This window comes from Gymnodraco acuticeps, unplaced genomic scaffold, assembly GCF_902827175.1.
Source record: "Gymnodraco acuticeps unplaced genomic scaffold, fGymAcu1.1, whole genome shotgun sequence".
Classification (NCBI taxonomy): domain Eukaryota; kingdom Metazoa; phylum Chordata; class Actinopteri; order Perciformes; family Bathydraconidae; genus Gymnodraco; species Gymnodraco acuticeps.
The window spans coordinates 673406-693794 of NW_022990254.1; the positions used below are offsets into that span (position 1 = coordinate 673406).

The 20389-nt window shown below is 39.9% G+C and overlaps 1 protein-coding gene across 3 annotated transcripts in view; it reads left to right on the forward strand.

Annotated features, from left to right (window-relative positions):
• The window catches only part of cdh8 (cadherin 8), a 147842-nt gene that overhangs the window by 80391 nt on the left and 47062 nt on the right, over positions 1 to 20389 (forward strand). For all 3 annotated transcript variants that reach the window (XM_034220584.1, XM_034220586.1, XM_034220585.1), the window contains exon 4: positions 18183 to 18302. In XM_034220584.1, coding sequence (XP_034076475.1) covers positions 18183 to 18302 — 120 coding nt within the window. The remainder of the gene's footprint in view (positions 1 to 18182; positions 18303 to 20389) is intronic.

Here is a 20389-nt window from a genome sequence, read left to right on the forward strand (position 1 = left end):
AGAGATTGACACAGCACACAACAGGTGGCCTGTGTCTCTATTGTCATACAAAACACTTTTTCAAAACTCACTATTCACTCTTCAGGTGGGTCGTGTGACTCTGGCACCTGTTTGACTTGTACCTCAATGCGAGGGCGTTTAAGAACAAATCTATCCATCCGAAATATACAATTAATCCTAGATGTTCTGCTGTCTGTCTGTCTGCAATTTACTCGGCGCGAGTTTGGGGACTTTTCACTGAACGTGACGTATCGACGTATCAGTAATGCATGACGCAGCAGACCCAACGTTTCGTTGCTCTGATTGGCTGTAGGTCTATTCAAATTGCATTCGGAGGCATTTTGATCTGACCGCGGCCGCGCTGATATTATAACGCCATAGAATTTCCACACCTTTAGTGTATAAAACTCCCCCACTACTTAGACTATTCCTTGCACCCCTCTAGCATAAGCCCGAATGGTCTCAACCATATTGCGTCAGTGACGTGCACTTGTTGTTACAGCAGGATCAGTTTGCATGTTGTGGACACGACCGGTAGATTTTCGCAATCCGTGTTCTCAACATGCTTACTTTAACATACTTTTTCATGGTCGGGCTAAGCCATTTCTTGGTATGGCTGTAGCCTACCCCAGCCATACCCTGGCGCCGCCACTGATTGTCACTCACACATATACATTTTGCTCTCATATTCATATATTTTAACGCTCATATTTATTGTTTGTAGCCTTTATTTAACCAGGTGAAAGCCCCTTGAGATCAAAAGATCTCTTTTTCAAGGGTGACCTGCAGATATTTATACATTTTTCTCTCATGCACATTCATTCAAAGTTTACATTTAATATTAAAAATACATGTATGCAAGAGAAGAATATATGTATGTGTGAGAGAAAGTATAGTGGAAACGGAAGGAGTATGGTTGAAACGGAAGGCAGGTCATTATCGCGCTGTGATTGGCTCAGAAGGTCGAGCGGGGCGGGCTCATGTTCAGAACTTCGGATTCAAATCAACATGATGGAGGGAGATGAATCCGTGTATCTACGGACCATTTGTTTTTATTTATTAAAAAGGTAGACGGAAGAGCGTCTGAGAGGCGTTTTTGCTTTTTACCTTACTAAATGGTCTCATGGTCATTGGAGCGGAAAACTCGCGGAAGTGATTTCAAAACAAAAGCACTCGTTTGCTTGGAACGGTGATATTATAAACAAGGGGAAATAAGGTGAATTTAGCGATCACAACGAAAACGGCCAAGACACACATTGAGCCCAGAAAATGAATGTTATTAAGGGCTGTAAATATGTGAGCCGCTCTATCGAAATCAGTCGGAAGTCGCAACGGCTCATTTCAAAATAAACGTGGATTTGCGTAAAAAAAACTTTGTTGAAACTTTTATTTCCAAAATCACACGATAAATACATTTTTGAAGCTTGTAAAGGGAAGATGACAGCTCTCACTCTGTTCTTCCGCAGCGCCGCCCCCCTCCCTCTGGCTGAAATTATGAATGCAAGGCGTATAGTAATCATAGATAACACGGCAGGGTCCGTTACAGTTTGTTTTCATCTGATTTCAAATAAACAAAGTCTTGGTTTTCAGAATATTAAACTTGTTTCGGCAAATTCAGATGATAAATACAACTTTGAAGCTTCGGCATAATTACAAGCGGAGAACGGAGTAACTTGACGTCACAGCAGGCATAACAACAGCCGGTGTATCTCGTGAGGGTTTTCCCCGGGAAAACAAACACAATACACACAAACGCAAAATTACACAAACACACACACACTCGCAAGCTTCCCACAGATCAGTAATCCAAACGAAAATATTTTCCCTCCGTAGTATTTTGAGAATTTGCTCCGCTAATAATCAATCAGATCGATGGATTCCAGAGAAGAGGAAACTTTGAAGGCCTTTTTCTCAAAATGATGACTCGGTGACAGTCATTATATAATGTGACATATTTTGCTTAATATTTGGAGTACAAAAATAATCCTGATATCATTAGAAAGCTAGGAATCTCCTCTTTCCAACAGTGTATACAACTCAAAATGTGTCTTCGGGTCAATGCACCTGATTTCGATCCGATCACTTCCGCGAGTTTCACACACATACATGCATTCTTCTCTTGCATACATATATTGTCTTCAGACATGCATATATTATTTTTAATATTAAATGTAAACATTGAATGAATGTGCTTGAGAGCTAAATGTATACATATCAACGTTAAAATATATGAATATGAGAGCAAAATGTATGTGTGAGTGAACAATGTGTGAGTGTAAATGCGTGTGTGAGAGTGACAATGTATGTAAAAGGAGAATGTATGTGCTTGAGGACCAGTATGAATTACGGCCTGTACGGCCCCTCATACACTTCCACTTCTCAGGCCCGCTTGGTTAATGCCTGAGACAAACACATATATCCTGATGTGCTCAGCCTCCACAGGGCATTTCCTCATTCATTTGCCCTGTTCCTCAGCTGCGTTGTGCGGCCCATGCTGAAACACGCACTTTACCATGAGTATGCATTAGTCCTATTATGAAGACTAATGGGCTGAGAGAGGCTGTGTTTCTTTCTGTGCCTTGCAATGACTTACTGTGCCTCCCTGTAATCCAAAATACTTACATCTTACAGATATAAATATAACGCATCATGGGGTAGAGGAGAGCCACCACTTATAGTCACAGACGGGCTGTAGATCATGTGAGTGTTGGTGGGAATGGTGACAAATAAATGGGTAAGATGTTAAAAGGCTGCATTGGAGAAAAAAAGGACCACATAGCAGTTGTTTATGAGCATGCTTATTTATTTAAGGGTTGCCATAAATGCCCATCTGCAGCCCAGGAATCTGAAACTGGCTTTGACTACTGTTGGAAAATCAACTGGCGGTGCTCCAAGTATGTCATCTTCTCCTCGGAGAGAATAGTCGGACGGGGCTGGATGGATGGATGAAAGGATGCCTCGACACGCATGTTTTCTCCACCTCGTTACAAACGTTTCTGTGTTATCAAGAGCTTTGGCCGGCCACACTACGGCGCAGCGCTGAACTTTGTATTTGACAGTACTCTGCCTCACGGAGATAATCGCCTCTTAATTATTGCGTTACGCCCCGTCCGTGCACATGCATTTCAATCAAATAGGTGGTACTGTTCAAAAATAGTGCTGGCGGCACTGCCTGGAGAGATTCGCCGTCAGTCTCCCTGTCTGATCATGAGCTATTATCCTCTCTGCCCACAGACAACAGGGAGAGCAACACCAGTGTCTATGTTATCTTGATCAATACATAATCACTTTGCTGTCACCACGATGGCGCTATCAAGGGACAGTCCAGCCCCACAGACCAGCCATTTTAGAGAAACCGTTTGGCACGCCATCATTCTGACCTAGAAAAGCAGGAGGCGGGGTGGGCATTGGCTAAGTGAAGTCTGGACTCATTTAAACAGTCATTGCCATGGGATGCATTATAACATTTTCACTATGCTTGGGTTCATTACATTCGTTTGCAGTGTGCTGTTGGGTTATGGGAGCAGAGAAATATTGACTTACCAACAGACTGACTACTGACAAGGGAGCAGCTATAGTAATTATAGTGGTTAACATTATTCATTACTATACATGGCTTTGTTGAACATCTATCTAATTGGCCGATTAATGCATTCGGAGGTTTTGCAATGTCTGAGTAATAGACAGCTTTTTCCACATTTAATCATGTCATTGCACAGCCGAGAAGTCTATTTTTGTTCATGGTAATCAAATTATCTCTGGCAACAAGCAGGGAAAAAAAGATAATCGATGTTTTCCAGTATAATGTCAGACAAAGGCTATGCAGTCTTTCAGAGTTACGGAAAGCTTTTTTAAACCAGATTTTCAAAACGTTATGTAAAGGGCCATTGCAAAGATTTAGTTAAAATGATCGTATTGCTTCCGCTATGAAAAAATACTCTGTTCCACTGCGTACCAACGACTGCTACTGCAGAAACAGCAACGTAACTTAAAATGACAGCAGCACTGGTCGATGTTTACTGAAACTGTCCAAGTCTGTTCACATTTTACTTTCCATTAACCAGTATTTAAACACTGCCAGAGCCCATACCATGTTTCCTTCAGTGTTTACTTCTTGTCTGTCTTCTTTAGCTGATTTGATTCTTTATTTACTGGCGATAGTTTAGCCTTAATGAAGCCAAAGTAGCCACTGGGTTTTCTGATGGAATAAAACTAATGTTTCTCGTCCACAGCTTACCGGCTTAAATCGACTTGATATTTTTCTGCGGATTGATAAAAACTGCACATAGTCCCTTGATCCTCCTTAGCAAAGGTCATGTTATGCTTAGCAGCATTTTGTTAGCGTTTTAACAACCTCTGAAATGCCCAAATTGACTAATCAGTATTTAATATTCAACTCAGCTGTGTAATAATGTATGTTAGCATGTGAGCTGTTATGCTCTATTTGTAGTTTGTCTACAAACAAACGCCATCATGGCAATGGTAGGTACAGTATTGTTTCATCAGGATTAATACATTGTTCAAACAAACCTTGGAAGGCAATTGCTCTCCAAGTACACATGTGTATTTTTCATGTATTTATTTGATATCATTAAAATTGTCAATGGGGTTTTTAATGTAGTTGTCTTCCTTTAAAAACAGACCCTGGAAGAAATGTAGCAACTACATAACTGTTTGTATGTAAAGAGGCCTATGCTGCTATTTTGGTGATTTCCTTTTCCTGTAAGTTTGTATAGGTTTTTGTGCATGTCAATGGTCTGCAGAGGCTAAAATCCCAAGTTCTAGCCAGAGGGAGGCCCAATCCCAAACCACGCCCTACAACCTACCCCTACACACTACCCCTCCGTGATGGAGTGAACTCTGTGGAGTGACACTCGCAGCTCAACGAGGCTCCCTCCTGTCAGATGGAGGGAGTAAATACAGCAGCAAGCTTTGGGACGGCCTCCCCTCTCTCCGGCAGAAACAGGAAATGCCGTAACTGTATGTAACAACGGTTTCAAATCAGCATCTCTTTGACAAAAAATGTCAATTAATAACTAAAATAAAACTCCAAACATCTTTAATTGTGTTAATAGTTTTAAACCTGATGTTTATAAGCGTAAATATACACAACTTTATAATAAAATGCACATATTTACCTTTTTCTAGACTCAACACAGGTATGATCCTAAGTTAAACAAATATGAGGTTATCATGAGGTTCTTAGCATCACAATTTATCAGCAGATGTTTGCTGGAACTACTTGTAAATAGCGTGTTTCCTGACGGACACACACAGCGTTGAGTCCGGTTGGTTTAGAACAGCACTTAATGTGGCGTGCATGTAAACATGTCACAATAGAGGCAACACAAATACAAATTAGATCCTGAAAGAGCATAATAGTGCCTTTTTTAAACCACTTGCTTTTAGCAACTAGTTAGCAAGCTTTTTCATCCGCAGCAAGTGACTTGTATAATCATGTTGTATAAAACTAAAATAAGTCTTTTTTTTGTATCATCCACATCTGAGACCGAAGCATTTTAGCCACTAATAGCTAGTGATGACTAAAAGCTGCGGACCCAAAAGACAACCTCTATTTATTATTATTATGACAGTATTTGTCATGTGTAAAACTCACCGTTTCCATAAACCACCAAATATTCTGTGCTGTCATGCACCTTCCTGCCCCTCTTTCCATTTTCTCCCCATTTTTCTCCCTCTCGCTTTTCACCCCGCAGTGTAAAGCCAGTCAGACATAAACAGTATTGTTTTACCCGGGTAGAGCTCACAGCGGGCCACTGTTAGCCCCGCGTCTCCTGCCACCCACAGCTCTCCCCATGCCTCAGTGATAACCCTTCTCCATGGCTCAGTGGCTGCATACATATGAATGCCCCCTGTCTTCTACCCTTCACGCTTCTGAGCTGAGCAGAGCTGAGATGTTACACAGCTGCCATGCTTGATGGACGCGGGGATGTGCAGAAGAAGTGTGGCATTCCAAGCAATAGCAAATGAACTGTAATGACACTTTCTTTTAGCGTGATTATAGGTATAATAGTACTTGAGCTGAGAGCGCTTCCCCGTGGTGCTAAGCTGAGGGTGAATTCTGGGCAATGGTGGGGGGAAAGCAGCTCATGTTCTTGTTGGATCAACTGGAAAATAGAACTTATATCTATACAAACATTATAATGAAGACTTTATGATAGCTTTGTCCGATGCTGTGGTTGGAACTTTGTAGAATATCATCACAAAGGGAGATGAAGCGGTTTGCTGATTCTTTCTTTCTTCCACATTCATTTGATGTTTGACCCTTATCCTACATTATCACACATCACGTGAGCCTTGCCTCATATTCCTTACCGCAAATGCACATTTCTGTGTATTTTGCACATTTCCATTCAAACACGACCTCTTTTATAACTGTACTGCTCTGTCACTTTATATTCTGATATACTGCACATTCTTGTATTCCCAGGGTATATGGAGGTATTTTTTTTAAAATCATTCACACTTTATTCACACTTCATACTAAAATGAGTCAACTTAAAATCATCCACATCTGAGACGGAAGCCTTTTTAGCCACTAATAGCTAGTGATGACTATAAGCTGCGGACCTAAAAAAGAACCTCTATTTATTATCATGACATTATTTGTCATGTGTATAAATCACTGTTTCCATGTTTCCACATTTTGAAAACCATCGCACATAATCATCCTTATTCACATGCGTAGATGTAGAAAAGGGTTTCATTTTCAAATCCTTTTCCTGCCACCCTGCAGTACAGTAAGCATCTGAAAACGAGCGTCTCCTGATGGCTCATGGACATCTTCACGACCTTCCTCTGTTTGATTATTCTCTCAATACTTAAAGGACATAAGCAGGCTGTACAGATGAAGCTGTGTTGTGGGATAATGTGTTGCAGAAATAATCTGCAATGTCCTTCCACAGCCATCGTGTGTCACATCGGGCTGCGTCCCCCAATTTATCCCCTTTCTGGTTCAGGGAAGATTCCTATTGATTTCCCATCACTGAGCCAGTGTACAGAGTAAATAGGAGGCGCGTGTTCTATTATTTCTGTCGGCTGATAAAACACGGGAATAGACCACCATGTCTTTATACTGGAATGCCCATTTAGAAACCACAGGCCTTTCAATCAGCAAACAGCAGCTGTAAATCACATTTAAATGTACAGTAATGGCATCCTATTGAAAACGAAGTGTGTTTAAATTAATGGTGTGCTATTAAATCCTGGGCATTTCCCGACGTGATTAATGAGATTACACTCATAGGGAAAACAAGCGTACATTCAGGCCATGTTTTCATACATGCTTAATGCGTGTTAAGGCCCGGATACACACCAAGCCGATTTCGGCCGTTGATAGATGTCTGGCCGCCGATGAGCGTCCAGTCGCCCTACTCAGTGGTGTGTCCCGCACCGTCGTGTCTTTTCGGCCGTGGCGATTCGACATGTGCGGCTGTTCAGCTTAGCGAAACACTATTTGCCTGAATGGGAGTGGAGCAGTACAGAACTTAAGTAAATGTACTTTGTTACTGTCCACAATCTGCCTAGAAGTATTTTAATGTTGTAGCTGTTCAAGATGGTCATTTTAAAATGTTTTAAATATATACTGTTAGTAGGCTAGTTAAACCAATAATAATGCTACGGCTGCAGTTGACAGTTATGTTGGCACATTTTTTATTTTTTATTTACGCTGTGTGATTTAAAATAATAAACACAAATAGCAGGATAGGCACACATATTTCAACCCAGTCTCACGGCATTTCGTGTTATAGTCACAACATTTAATCTATTGATTCGTGATCACCAACACGATTTTCCCCTTTTTTTGGTGTCACACAGAACGATTTTGAATGCAATGTATTTCTATTGATCCTATGTTTCGTGCCTGCACCACGTCTTATTGTCCGGTCGGGTCTTGGAAGACCGGAAGCTGTGTGGTTCATAAAAACATTTCTTACTCAATATCAAGCCACGATTATTGTTTTTATTTTAAATCGTATAATGTCTTTAAAATCTTTTTTTGCCGTCCGTGAGGAAAATAAATGGGGCTCAGAACCTCAGAATACTGAAATCTGTATTTTTAAAATCTTTTTTTCCTTCTAATTTGTTATTATTTTCTAAATAACACACTGTTATTTACTCAACAATAGGAATGGGTATCGAGAACCGGTTCTAAGTCAATACCGGTACCTGATTGGACGGTATCGGTATACCGTTAAGCCGCTGGACAAACGGTGCTGCTATCGGTATTATGTGTTACGTCTACTTCCTTAGTTTAACTCTAAACCATTCTGGTTGGTTGGGAACCCTTATCCCGTGTGATGTATCCGGTTTGAGACCCCTTTGATTGGCCACTGTAAATGCCACTCGTCATCTCTCAACAGCGCTCTTATTATTGTTGTGAGACTCCCGCAGGCATGGTGGACAGAGCGAAGTGATCGAAGCAGCTGGATCGAAGGTCTGGGTGCACTTTAAAAAATGTAGTGGCGATAGGGCTTCAGCCGTGCCGTGTGTAAATGTGACCTGAGCGAAAGCTCGCAGGCAGGTTAGCTGCTGCGCACAGGTAATATGTTTTATTTACCTGAGTGAAGTCTTGCAGGCACTTCGCCTTGTCTCTTTTTTGTGTATTAATGTGAGCTCCTACACCTATACTAATTTGGCCTTTCATTGAATGCTTTATAAACCAGTTAAACGTACAGATGTCATTGTGGATTGGAAAACTGCATTTAAATGTTGTTAAAGGTCAACATTTCAATGTATGGTTCAGCAATTGTTGGTCGTTTACTAGGAATTTACATATTTTAAGCTCAAATACATTGTTCTATGTTTAAACCTTCAGACACATTGACGTGTTTCAGTTCAGCACATCATTTTTTTTCGAAAAGCTTCTCAGTGAACAACTTAAATTATTCTTGGACACAAATTATATTTTGTCATAACACCAATCCGGTTTTAGAAAACAACACAGCACAACAACTGCTGCTATTAAAGTGGTGAACAACATAATTGATCATATCATCCTGACGGAAAGACTTCACAGTATCGGCTTATCTAGGCATACTGTAGGTTGGTTTTTAAATTATTTATCAGCGAGAACCCAATGCGTCCAATTTTCTGGGTCCTTTTCTTCCGGGTCCTTTTCTTCCTTCCTCCCGATAGCAAAGGGTGTGCCACAAGGTTCCATATTAGGACCCATTCTTTTGACCATATATGTAAATAATCTATGTAACAATTTAGCAAATGCTTCTTACCATTTTTATGCAGATGTCACTGTTATTTATTGTTCCTCCGCTTCTATAGAGCAAAGTCTAGATTTCCTCCAGTCTGCCTTTGATGTCATACAAACCCATTTATATCAACTAAAGTTGGTATTAAATGCTGAAAAATCCAAAGTGATGATATTTTCAAATGGCAACAAGTTACCATCTATTCTACCCAAGATTTGTACTGCACAAGGGACTGACATTGAGAGGGTCACTACTTACAAATATCTGGGATTTATTATTGAACAGAACTTGTCTTTCAAGTTACACACGGAAAATGTTGTTTCAAAGCTAAAAATTAAATTAGGTTTATTTTACAGGAATAAATCCTGTTTCTCTTTTCAGACAAGGAAACATTTGATATCTGCAACGTTTTTACCTGTATTAGATTATGGTGACCTGCTATACATGAATGCCTCTGACCAATGCCTAAAGAACTTGGATACTGTGTACCATTGTGCCTTACGATTTATCACTGGATGTGGATATCGAGTACACCATTGCACTTTATATGCTGCTGCTAATTGGCCATCTTTGTCTGCTCGCAGACTTTCCCATTGGTTGGGTTTTATTTATAAATCTCTGCTTGGGTTGGTTCCCTCCTACATTTGCACATATATGTGTCAAAGAGAAAGTCTATATGGCCTGCGCTCCGAAGATTTTATTCAGATGATGGTCCCTACAGTGAGAACAAAACTGGGTAAAACAGCTTTTAGATATGCTGCCCCCACAGTTTGGAACAATGTACAGAAGGAGCTGAATCTCTCAGATGTAATCACTATGGGGGAATTCAGGTCCATCTTAAAAGACAGAACACGACACCATTGGTAGATGTGAGTGCTCGTATATCCTAAAATCGTTTTAAATGTTGCCAGTTTTGAATGATTTTAATAGTTTGTTTTACTTCGCATATTGACTGGCTAATGTGCCATTTTATTTGTGTTTTACAGCTGTATTTGTCTGCCTGTCATGTCTGTGTTTTATCTGTTGTAACTTTGTACATGCTGCCCTTCTTGGCCAGGTCGCTCTTGGAAAAGAGATTTTAATCTCAATGAGTCTTTTATATCTTTTTGCCATCTTAGCCTTTTTACCAATTTCTTCATATCACAGTTTTGCATGATGTCACTGTAGTACAATGTTTTAAGGATCTCTTGTCGAGCTAGGTTGTCAGTTAGAAATGTCTGGATGAAGATGTAACTGATTTACAAATGTTAAAAAATGCCTCTTTTCATCCTCTGTCTGAGGGAAAACCCCAAAAAGCACGATAGGGCAAGCCAGACCCCTTTTAAGTTATTTTATTTATTTGTGTCTGCTTCTGAGAAGCTAATGTATAAGTTATACAGTTATTTCTGCAAGAAAATTACAATAAAATGACTGTTTAATCTTCACATCTTGTATTCATGTCTATAATTTTGAGCACCAAATTATTGAAAAGTATCGATGAGAGTATAGAAAAATACCGATACCGATAAGCAGTACCGGTATCGGTATTGGTATCGATAAAATCCTAACGATACCCATCCCTACTCAACAATAACACACAATTATCCTTGTTTTTATTTATTTGTTTGATTCTATAATATCGGGCTTTTTTGCCGTCCGTCAGGAACTGAATTTCAAAATAAAGTCACAGGAAACAGATGTAGGCGATACACAATCAATGAACTGATTATCTTAGATCCTCAGCTGTGGTTGAAGCTCGGTGATTGGATGTTTTAGCCGCATTGCACGTTGGGATATGGTGTTTATGCGATATGAAATCTGAAAACATTAAAACTTTAAAAAAAAAAAAAATTATTTATTCCGAGTGTGCTTGCTTTTCTCTTTGAAACTCATCACATAACGGCATGGTAATACATATTACACATCTGCCGTAGTTCTCTATTTATAGAGCCCTGATGAGAAGACTTATGGACAAACTGGAAGAACTGCCACCGAAACTGAATACGTGACACCATCTTTAATTTCTCTTCACACAATACCTCCTTGCAGTATCAATACTAATTCAGCTGACTTTTATATTTGATACAATTGGTAGAAGGTAGCAGTGCACAGCTGATAGACAGGGACTTGTAGTTTTTAAAGATATTAATGATTTTCTTTGAATATGAGAATGTAAATACTGAGTTGAGAGAATAGTCAGGGGTTTTGGGTGATGGGAGACACATCTATGCATTCAGAATTTCAATAGCTATAACCAACTATAAAATATCTCTCCTGATTGTTGGCACTTGACAATCACCTTCCCTGAATTTTACTCAGGTGTAACTAAAGTCTGATTTAAGGGTTGTTTATATTCCCCATCATTAATCAGAATCTGCAAAGTAACTAAAATAAATGTAGTGGAGTAAAAATACCAGGTTATTCTGCAGAGGCTTAATAATAATAATAATTCCTTACATTTATTATAGCGCTTTTTCAATGACTTTACATATACACACATTACACATACACATACACATACATGCAATGGTCATGTACTGTGGACAATACCCACAGGAGCAAGTTCAGGTGAAGTGTCTTGCCCAAGGACACACCGGCTTTACAGACGCAGCAGCGGCGGGTTTCACCCCTTGATCTGATGATCATTGCACAGCGCACTGCGCCACACCGTCCATCTTCACGCCTCGAGGTCATCGAGGCGCCTTTACAAGTACACATTAGTATCATACATGTACTGTGGACATTACCCACAGGAGCAAATCCGGGTGAAGTGTCTTGCCCAAGGACACAATGGCCTGACGCAGTGGCGGCAGGAGCGGGTTTCGAACTGGAGTTCCCCAGCACCCCCCTTGATCTGATGATCAGATGCACAGACCACTGCGCCACCCTTCCCGACAATAATTATAATTGTAGTGGAGTAGTATAACACATTTACAAAGGGGCTGGACCCGTTCAAGTCCAGTTTTGGATAGTCTGCCGTGGTTTCATTCCATTTAATCGAGCTGTTTCACGCTCGGCATAACCTTGGCACACTGCCAGTCCAACATCCAGTCACAGAGCTTGAAGATTAATCACGGGCTTTGTCAAGCAAAGGGACTGTAGTCCCAAACAATAGCTGAGGATTATGGGGAGTGTAGTGTCTTCGGCCATCCTAAACTGCGAAAAAACTATTTGTTTCTCCGAATCGAAGGGGGAAAACACAAAAGCATTGTACACAATTTAAACCAATCAATGTTGTGTAATTAACAAGGATAAACTGAAGTTTTTAGTTGATGAGTACTGCAGATTACTATGCAAACTTTGAGACCGGAAATACTGTTTTCACCCCAAGCTGTTGCCTGGCAACGCAATTCTGTTGATAGTTATTTTTTCATATCGCATTAAAACCACATCCCAACGTGCATTGCGGCTAAAACATCCAATCACCGAGCTTCAACCATAGCTGAGGATCTTGGGTAATCAGTTCAGTGGGTGTGTGAAATACTGATTTCAGTATTCTGAGGCTCTGAGCCCCATTTTCTTTCCTCACCGACGGCAAAAAAAGTCCAACATTATACGATTTAAAATAAAAACAATAAATGTGGCTTGATATTGAGTAAGAAAATGTTTCCGGTCTTCCAAGACCCGACCGGACAAAAAGACGTGATGCAGGCACGAAACATACTACCAATATAAATACATTGCTTTTAACATCGTTCTGTGTGACACGAAAAAAAGGGGGAAATCGTGTTGGTGAACACAAATCAATAGATTAAATGTCGTGACTATAACACGAAATGCCGTGAGACTGGGTTGCATATTTGCTATATCTTGCCCCACTGAAAAGGCACTGCACCAATACTGTTAAAATATTGGCATAGTTCATCCCTGTGCTGCTTGGCTCGAGCTGTAGCATGTAGCTATTTGTTGTTTGTATATATCACGCAGTCTGTCTTCTGGTTGATGATTTTGAATGACAAATACACACTACCGCCGCCTGCTGGTAAGGAGATGTATTGCCACTCACGCATGCGCAGTTCGTACGTGCTACTTGGTCGTCGGCTGAAGTCTTTGCGGTGTGTTCCAGTGCGACTGTTTGGTCAAGACGTGAGACGTGAGACGACACAACAGTCGTGTTCCGTCCGTTCTTTGGTGTCAGTTTGGTGTGTAGGGGCTTTTACTCTGTGGGCCACTGTCCAAACCAACAGAGGGAGATTTGCTTTCCCAGGAATTGTAATCTTTCAGTTTCTGGGCATTTCTTGAAAAAAGAAGACAAGTGAGTCGAATCCATTAGGACAGGAAGTAAACAAGATTGTATTCACTAAGATGTTTGGCAAATAATGGGTGACTCTATTATTATTATTTTTTTTTTTCATATCTTATTCCTGCCTTTTCTTTGTTTTTGCCAACATTGCGTTTTTTCCCATCCATTGTCTCGGTAGGAAGAAAATAAAAGGGAGACTAATCCGTTCAGACAGGAAATAGCTTGATTTTACCTACTTCTACTAACACAATTGACCAAGAATGGTTAGTGAGAAATTATATTTAGGTAATTCAAGATGCCAAAGCAGTAGCATGCACTAGTCATCTTCCATTTTCACAATTTTTATGTACCCAATTCCTGCCTCCACCATTATTTGTTTTTAGCCGCCATTCAGTTTTTTCCCGTCCTTGAAAGTCTGTAGGTGTTGTGTCGCTATTATTGTAATCTCAACAATGGTAGAAGCTTGAAATAAATAATAATGCCAGTCACTCTGTGGGCTACAGAGGGAGATTTGCTTTCCAAGGAAGCTTCAATGTCATCTTTCAGTGTTTGGGCATTTGCTCAACAAAAGGAGAATAATTAGACAAATTAATTTAGACAGGAAATACCATGATGGAACCTACTTCCATGAAAATGTTTGACCACTTAGTGAACAACACTTTTTTAGATAAAGATGCACAAGCAGTAACACATACTGATCATTAGTCTAACACTTGGTAAACACTGTCTTTAGTAAATCCTTCCTTCATTTGTTCTCGTCCCTGGAAGTTTATAGGTGTTGTGTTGCTATTATTGTAATCGCCACAATGCTACAGGCTTCAAATAAAAGCCAGAGACAATATCCCTGGTACAATTGAGTTTCTGTGCCTGTTTGCTTGGCCCACAGCTGCATCCATTTCTGCAGTGTCCCTGAAATTTCTGAGCATTATTAAGCGGGGAAGGACGAGCTAATCTGCACTGATTTGAAACAGGACCAAAACACAGGCTTTCCTAATCCCTTGTTTTTTTATCATGGGTGTTGAGGAGCATTGTACCCCTGTGGGAGGGGAAATGAAGAGGGAGCTATTTCATGCTTCACCGCTTCCACTGTTTTTATGAAGATTTTATTTTCCCTACCCTCTATTTCCCCCCACTTCAATCTGTAGTGTAACCACATTTATAAAGCCTGTTTGCCATAGTCAGACACTTTTTAGAAGCACAAAAGTAATTTTCGTAATTAGGGATGTGTGCAGTGCTGCCTTCTCCCTCTGTAGTAGTGGTAATGTAACTTTAAGGCCGATAAGAGGCTGTATCTCGGAGAAAAAGGAGGTGCAATTTATTTAGCTGTCTCTCATTTTGCTCATTTGACAATTGGCAAACACCTTTGTCACACGGGATAACATTTGTTTCTGCACTAGCACACCAATTTGGATTATTGCACACATCTGTCGGATCCTCCTCCTTCGCGTCGAAAGGAGCCAGTTGAGGTGGTTCGGGCACCTAGTTAGGATGCCACCTGGGCGCCTAGGGAGGTGTTCCAGGCACGTCCAGCTGGGAAGAGACCAAGGGGTAGACCTAGGACCAGGTGGAGGGATTATATCTCTTCGCTGGCCTGGGAGCGCCTTGGGATCCCCCAGTCAGAGCTGGTTGATGTCGCCAGGGAAAATAAAGTTTGGGGCTCTCTGCTGGAACTGCTACCCCCGCGACCCGACCACGGATAAGCGGGAGAAGATGGATGGATCTGTCGGATCACATTCATATAATTGTGTTTCCTTACATCCTGTCAACCAATTTGTTGGATATTTTATTTACTTATCCAACACATTTGTGGCAGTTTATTAAGCAGAACTGTGAGTAGCAATATAATATCTTGCAGTTTATTTCATAAAAATGTAGAGTTAATGGCCTGAGTGGGAGGTTATTGCATTCAAGTCTATCAGCAGCTCACATCAAGTTGCTGTTGGTTTTTCTGCTAGCACTATTGCAGAAAACACAAACACGGGTGAAAAGATAGCAACTCATTGATCTGCTGTGAACTGCAAAAGGCACGGGGTGTAACAAGCGGTATGGAATTTACAAGGTAAGCTCTGGAAACACAAAAGCATGGGTCATCATAAGATTATGAATTACAAGAACACTTCTGTCTCCGAGGACCACTTGAGGTTCTCTCACTGTGAAATAATTGGGTTGCAACGGTGCAAACTGCTACTCCAGTTAAGGTGTAAATGTGACTTTCTCTTTGTTTTGCTGTTACAAGACCACTGATTTGGCGGCGACTATAAATCAATGGTAGGACACGTGTAGCTGACGTAATAAAAGAAAAAAATATCTAAGCAAACTAAGACTAAAATAGTTAGTTTTCAACAAGACATCATAAGGATACACTCTTCCTTAGTCAACATGATTTGCAGATATCTGTTGAGAAAGAGTTTAGCTATTTATTTTCCAAGTATCTTAAGTCATGACTGTCTTGCACACTAGTCAGAGGGTCAGCTGAAGGTTCGTTCAGTGCTTGTAGAGGCAGCAAAAGACAACAAGCCGACAGAATACAGATGTCTGATTTGTGAGGGCTCTGTGCAGGGATTGTGTTTCCACCACATCTGGCACTCCTGTTTGATTTGACATGACTGAATCACAATGTCTGATCCAGAAGTTGGCAGAGGTCTGCGCTACAGGCTTTTTCCTCTGCAGTGGACAGACGCAGGTGCCGGTGGCAGGACCTGTGCCGTCTGCGGCAAGGGACGTCTCCCTTTGTTGTCAGAACACCTCTAAACATCTTTCACAGAAACAATTACCATACCATCTGTAGCTTCCTGCCAGCGTGTTGCTCACCGTCAGCATGTCAGCTTCTTTCCTCCTACTTTCTCTCTCACTAACTCACAACAAGGCTGATGAGGAGCTAGCGAGGTCACTGGGAATTAAATGGAGGTGTTTAATTGCGTTAATAGTCTCTTTATTCCGTTTTTCAAATATATCTCACCCTAAAACCCTATAATGGAGCTGTAAATGGCGGATCGAATTGTCACAAATCTATTTTGTGATTAGCCTTGAGCGTCGGTATATTGATGAAGGTCCTTGCGTACATTTCCTGAAAACCTCATAGAGCTAGTTTAATAAAGAAACCCCATTTACATTGAGCATTGTTGGTATGGAGGTAATGGCTCATTGCTCCTATGTAAAAGACATTGGGATAAGCGATAAACATTTTGAGAATACATATGCCCTTGATTACTTTAACGTGGCCAACTTTTCTTCAGAAGTGTTTTTGTGTGGGTTTTCAGGCTTTAAGTGCTAAGACGTCATTATATTTTAAGCTTTCAGTGTGTATATGAGAGACGAGGCAGTTCTTCAAGACCAATTGCTGTGAAAGAATAACATGGCCATCCGTTGATTCTGTTACATGTTTTTACGGACAACATTTTGGATACATTTGTATGTCAGAAAACATTTTAAAACAGGCGTAAATATCAATGTCCTCATTTTATAAAGAATGTAATGTCATTACATGACATTACAATAAGTGCGTTCGACCAAGAAGATACAAACGTGAAGAAAACAGAATCATATAAGTACATCAGGTTTCATAGAGCTAAACATTTCAAGTGCTACTCAACTGGCTTTAGATAAGCCAGCCCTTTATTAGTATATAAGTGCTCTGTTAGTAATTCTATCGCTCGAAGTGGAGTTGAAAGAGATGAGTTTTCAGTCTGCGTCGGAAGGTGTGTAAGCTTTCTGCTGTCCTGATGTCAATGGGGAGCTCATTCCACCATTTTGGAGCCAGGATAGCAAACCCACGTGTCATATAAACAGGACATACATTTTATATAAAAAAGTTTGAGTATAAAGTAAAAATGAAACTCTATAATGTTACTCAAACTCCACTCCAGAGTATTAAAAAAAACTAATTTTAAGAAAATGGCCTTTAAAGAAAAGCATTTAAATAGTCCATATACTGTGAAGGATACTTTAGTTGAAAATAAATTATATCACAATCAAACTCAATATTAACAAACACCTAAATATGTATTTTGGATGGTTCTTTCCACCGGTCTGAACAGCATTTTAGCCCAAATGAGTGCATCAAAACTATTTTGGCCTGTGGTGTCTGGCTGTGTATTTCGAAGATAGTCAAGAAGGTTTGGAAAAGCATGGGGAGGTATTTTGATTGGACTTATACCCATTTATTATATATATATATGCTTTTATTTTAAATAACTACCATGTGTACCTTTTTTTTCACTGTTGAAATAACTGTGAAGTTAGCAGCTGCTAAAAAAATGTGTTTTGGATGCAGTATTCAAATTTATATCTGACGTTATTTTTCAAATTTGCATCTATTAACATTAAAAAGTACATCATTGAAAATGATTGTTGTGACTTAAGTTTGTTTTTATAATGGGTTGTATCAATTGAACATTGACATATTATTTAGGGTTAGAAGTGTTATGTTTCTTTTGTATTTTCAAGGTTTCATTGACACATGTTGTACAACTGTGGAGGACTTTGCTTTTTACGAAGATTCCCAACCCATCCCAATCATTTTCATACTTTTCCTTTGTTCTATATAATAAAATCCAGATAGAAAAACGACACAGTGCACATATCAAGCATGCCGGATACAGATGATACCTTTTTCTTTTTTTTGGGAAATCAACCCCACATTGGGTTGAATAGTCTCATCTTGATTGGCACAGCGATGTGGAGATGATTGCCTATCGAGTCATAGTTCCTAACTCTGTCTCTCTGCCCCACAGGTACCCCAGTTACCCGGGTAACAGCTACAGATGCCGACGATCCAGTGTACGGGAACAGCGCTAAACTGGTGTACAGCATACTGGAGGGACAACCATATTTCTCTGTGGACCCCAACACGGGTAAGTGCGGTTCTGTGCTTGTTGGTGTTTTAGTATTATAACATGAATCTCTTTTCTATGCAACTAATGTGCACACACTGAGGCCATCCCGGAGCATGTTTAACAAGTTGGTTTCAAGAGTCACCTCTTCAGGACAGCCATGTCAAGTTGATACAAACAAATGGAAGACACAAAAGCAGGACACCTCTTTGGGGCCCTTTGTCAGCCAAACAAATATTCATTGTTTGGCTGACAAAGCCCGCCGAAGATCTCTCGAGATAGAAACGTTGCTTCATTCAATTGAATGGGAGCTATTAATACAGCGTGCAAATCCTTTGTCTGTTTCTAACCAACGGAGAGCATAATGTATTACAAAATGTAATGAAGGGACGCCACGCCCATAATGGAACAAAAAGGAAAGAAATGGGCTTAACAGCGAGACAGTGATTACATCTAAGGATTATTTCAGAAGTGGTTTTCTTCTAGACGGGGCCAGGCACATCGGGTCAGAACCTTAAACATTGTCCTTTTTCATTACCTGCTCGACTTAGATAAATGAGCTTACAAGGTCACCTCAGGTCAAGTGGTGGGCTACCGGGACTATAAGTACGTCGAAATCACTGTCGGAAATAATTTGTCCATTGAAGGGTTTAATTTATTGTTAGATGTATGAATGTAAGCTCCTATCTCAGCTGTGTGGCCCATTTTAGGCTTTCAGGACCCAACTGTGAGTCAGACCCCCAACCAAACATGCAATAACACTTTACAACGCAAGACTCATGGAATTAAAAAATATATATAATTATTAAATGTCATTTTCACAATTTTTCGCAATTTATTCCAAGCTTTTAATGATCACCGGCATTTTGACTACCACTTAGCAACTACTCTTCCTGGGGTCAAAACAAGTAAATGTTACATTAAAGTGAATAACATCGAATGAAATAAAAATAAAACAAACAGTTTAAAGTGAGTGCACAAGTAACACTACAGTGACGGAAATCATTTAATATAATATAAAAATAAATTACCAAGAAAGTTTAGCATTGATTATAATATAGTCATATATTATGTTCCAAGACATTTGTCTGGAGCTGCCTGGTGTTTTGTGTGATCATGTAGGGTTTTTCAGAAAAGACAATTTCACTTTCAATGAATGTGTTATGGCAAATATTAGCTATACTATACTTTATTATCATACCTCTGAATTTAACATTACTTTGCCCTAAATTAGTTTCTGAAAAAGGAAGGGAAAAACAACTCCTTAATGAAGCCTACAATTGAAGTTAAAGCTATTCCTACTATATGAATATTGATGGTACAGTTCAATCAAGAATGTCGGCTAATAAATATGTCTCAAATAGCAGAGATGATAATAACCAATGAACCACCTAAGGTTATGTGTATTCTGATGATGTTAGCTGTGCTTTTACAGTGATTTGTTTGTGTCTGTATTGTATCTTTTGTCTCAAAGTTAAAAAGTGGAAGAAAAACCTTGCACTCATAAATTGTCCTTTGTGCGGCGGCAGCAGTTACTCCCGTTATAATAAGCCACTGTGTATTTTCCATTAGAAGTGGCTTTGTGGCTTTGTTTCGGCGGTGAGAGGCAGACCTTGAAAGTCAAGCCTCTTCACGTCAAAAACAACATTAAATAAAAAGCACAAATGACGTAATCCGTGTGCACAAATTATTAAATCAAGTGCAGAAAGGAGTTTGTTTTTCTTCTCAATGAGAACTCACAGGAATGACAGGAAGGAATTACCAAATGAATGAGCACAACCAAAGACATTGGTTGTTATGCAGATGATGAGGAATAACATGAACTTCCAAAACACATTTAACGACAGCATATCAATATTTGATGATGATAATCAGTGGGAAGTTTTTCCTAACTTCCTGTTCCAGTCAAAAAGCATGTCACCAAATATTATGAGTTTAAATGTGTGTGATGCACAAGAGGAGGAAGTGTTTAAGTATGTTTAGTCTTGGATCATCTGTAAAATGCATCATGATGCATTGACCCTTCAGAACTTATGTGTTTCTCCTCTACAAACTATGAGGATCTTATTGAAGAGGCCCTTTTATTCTTCTGGGGAATTTCCCTTTCC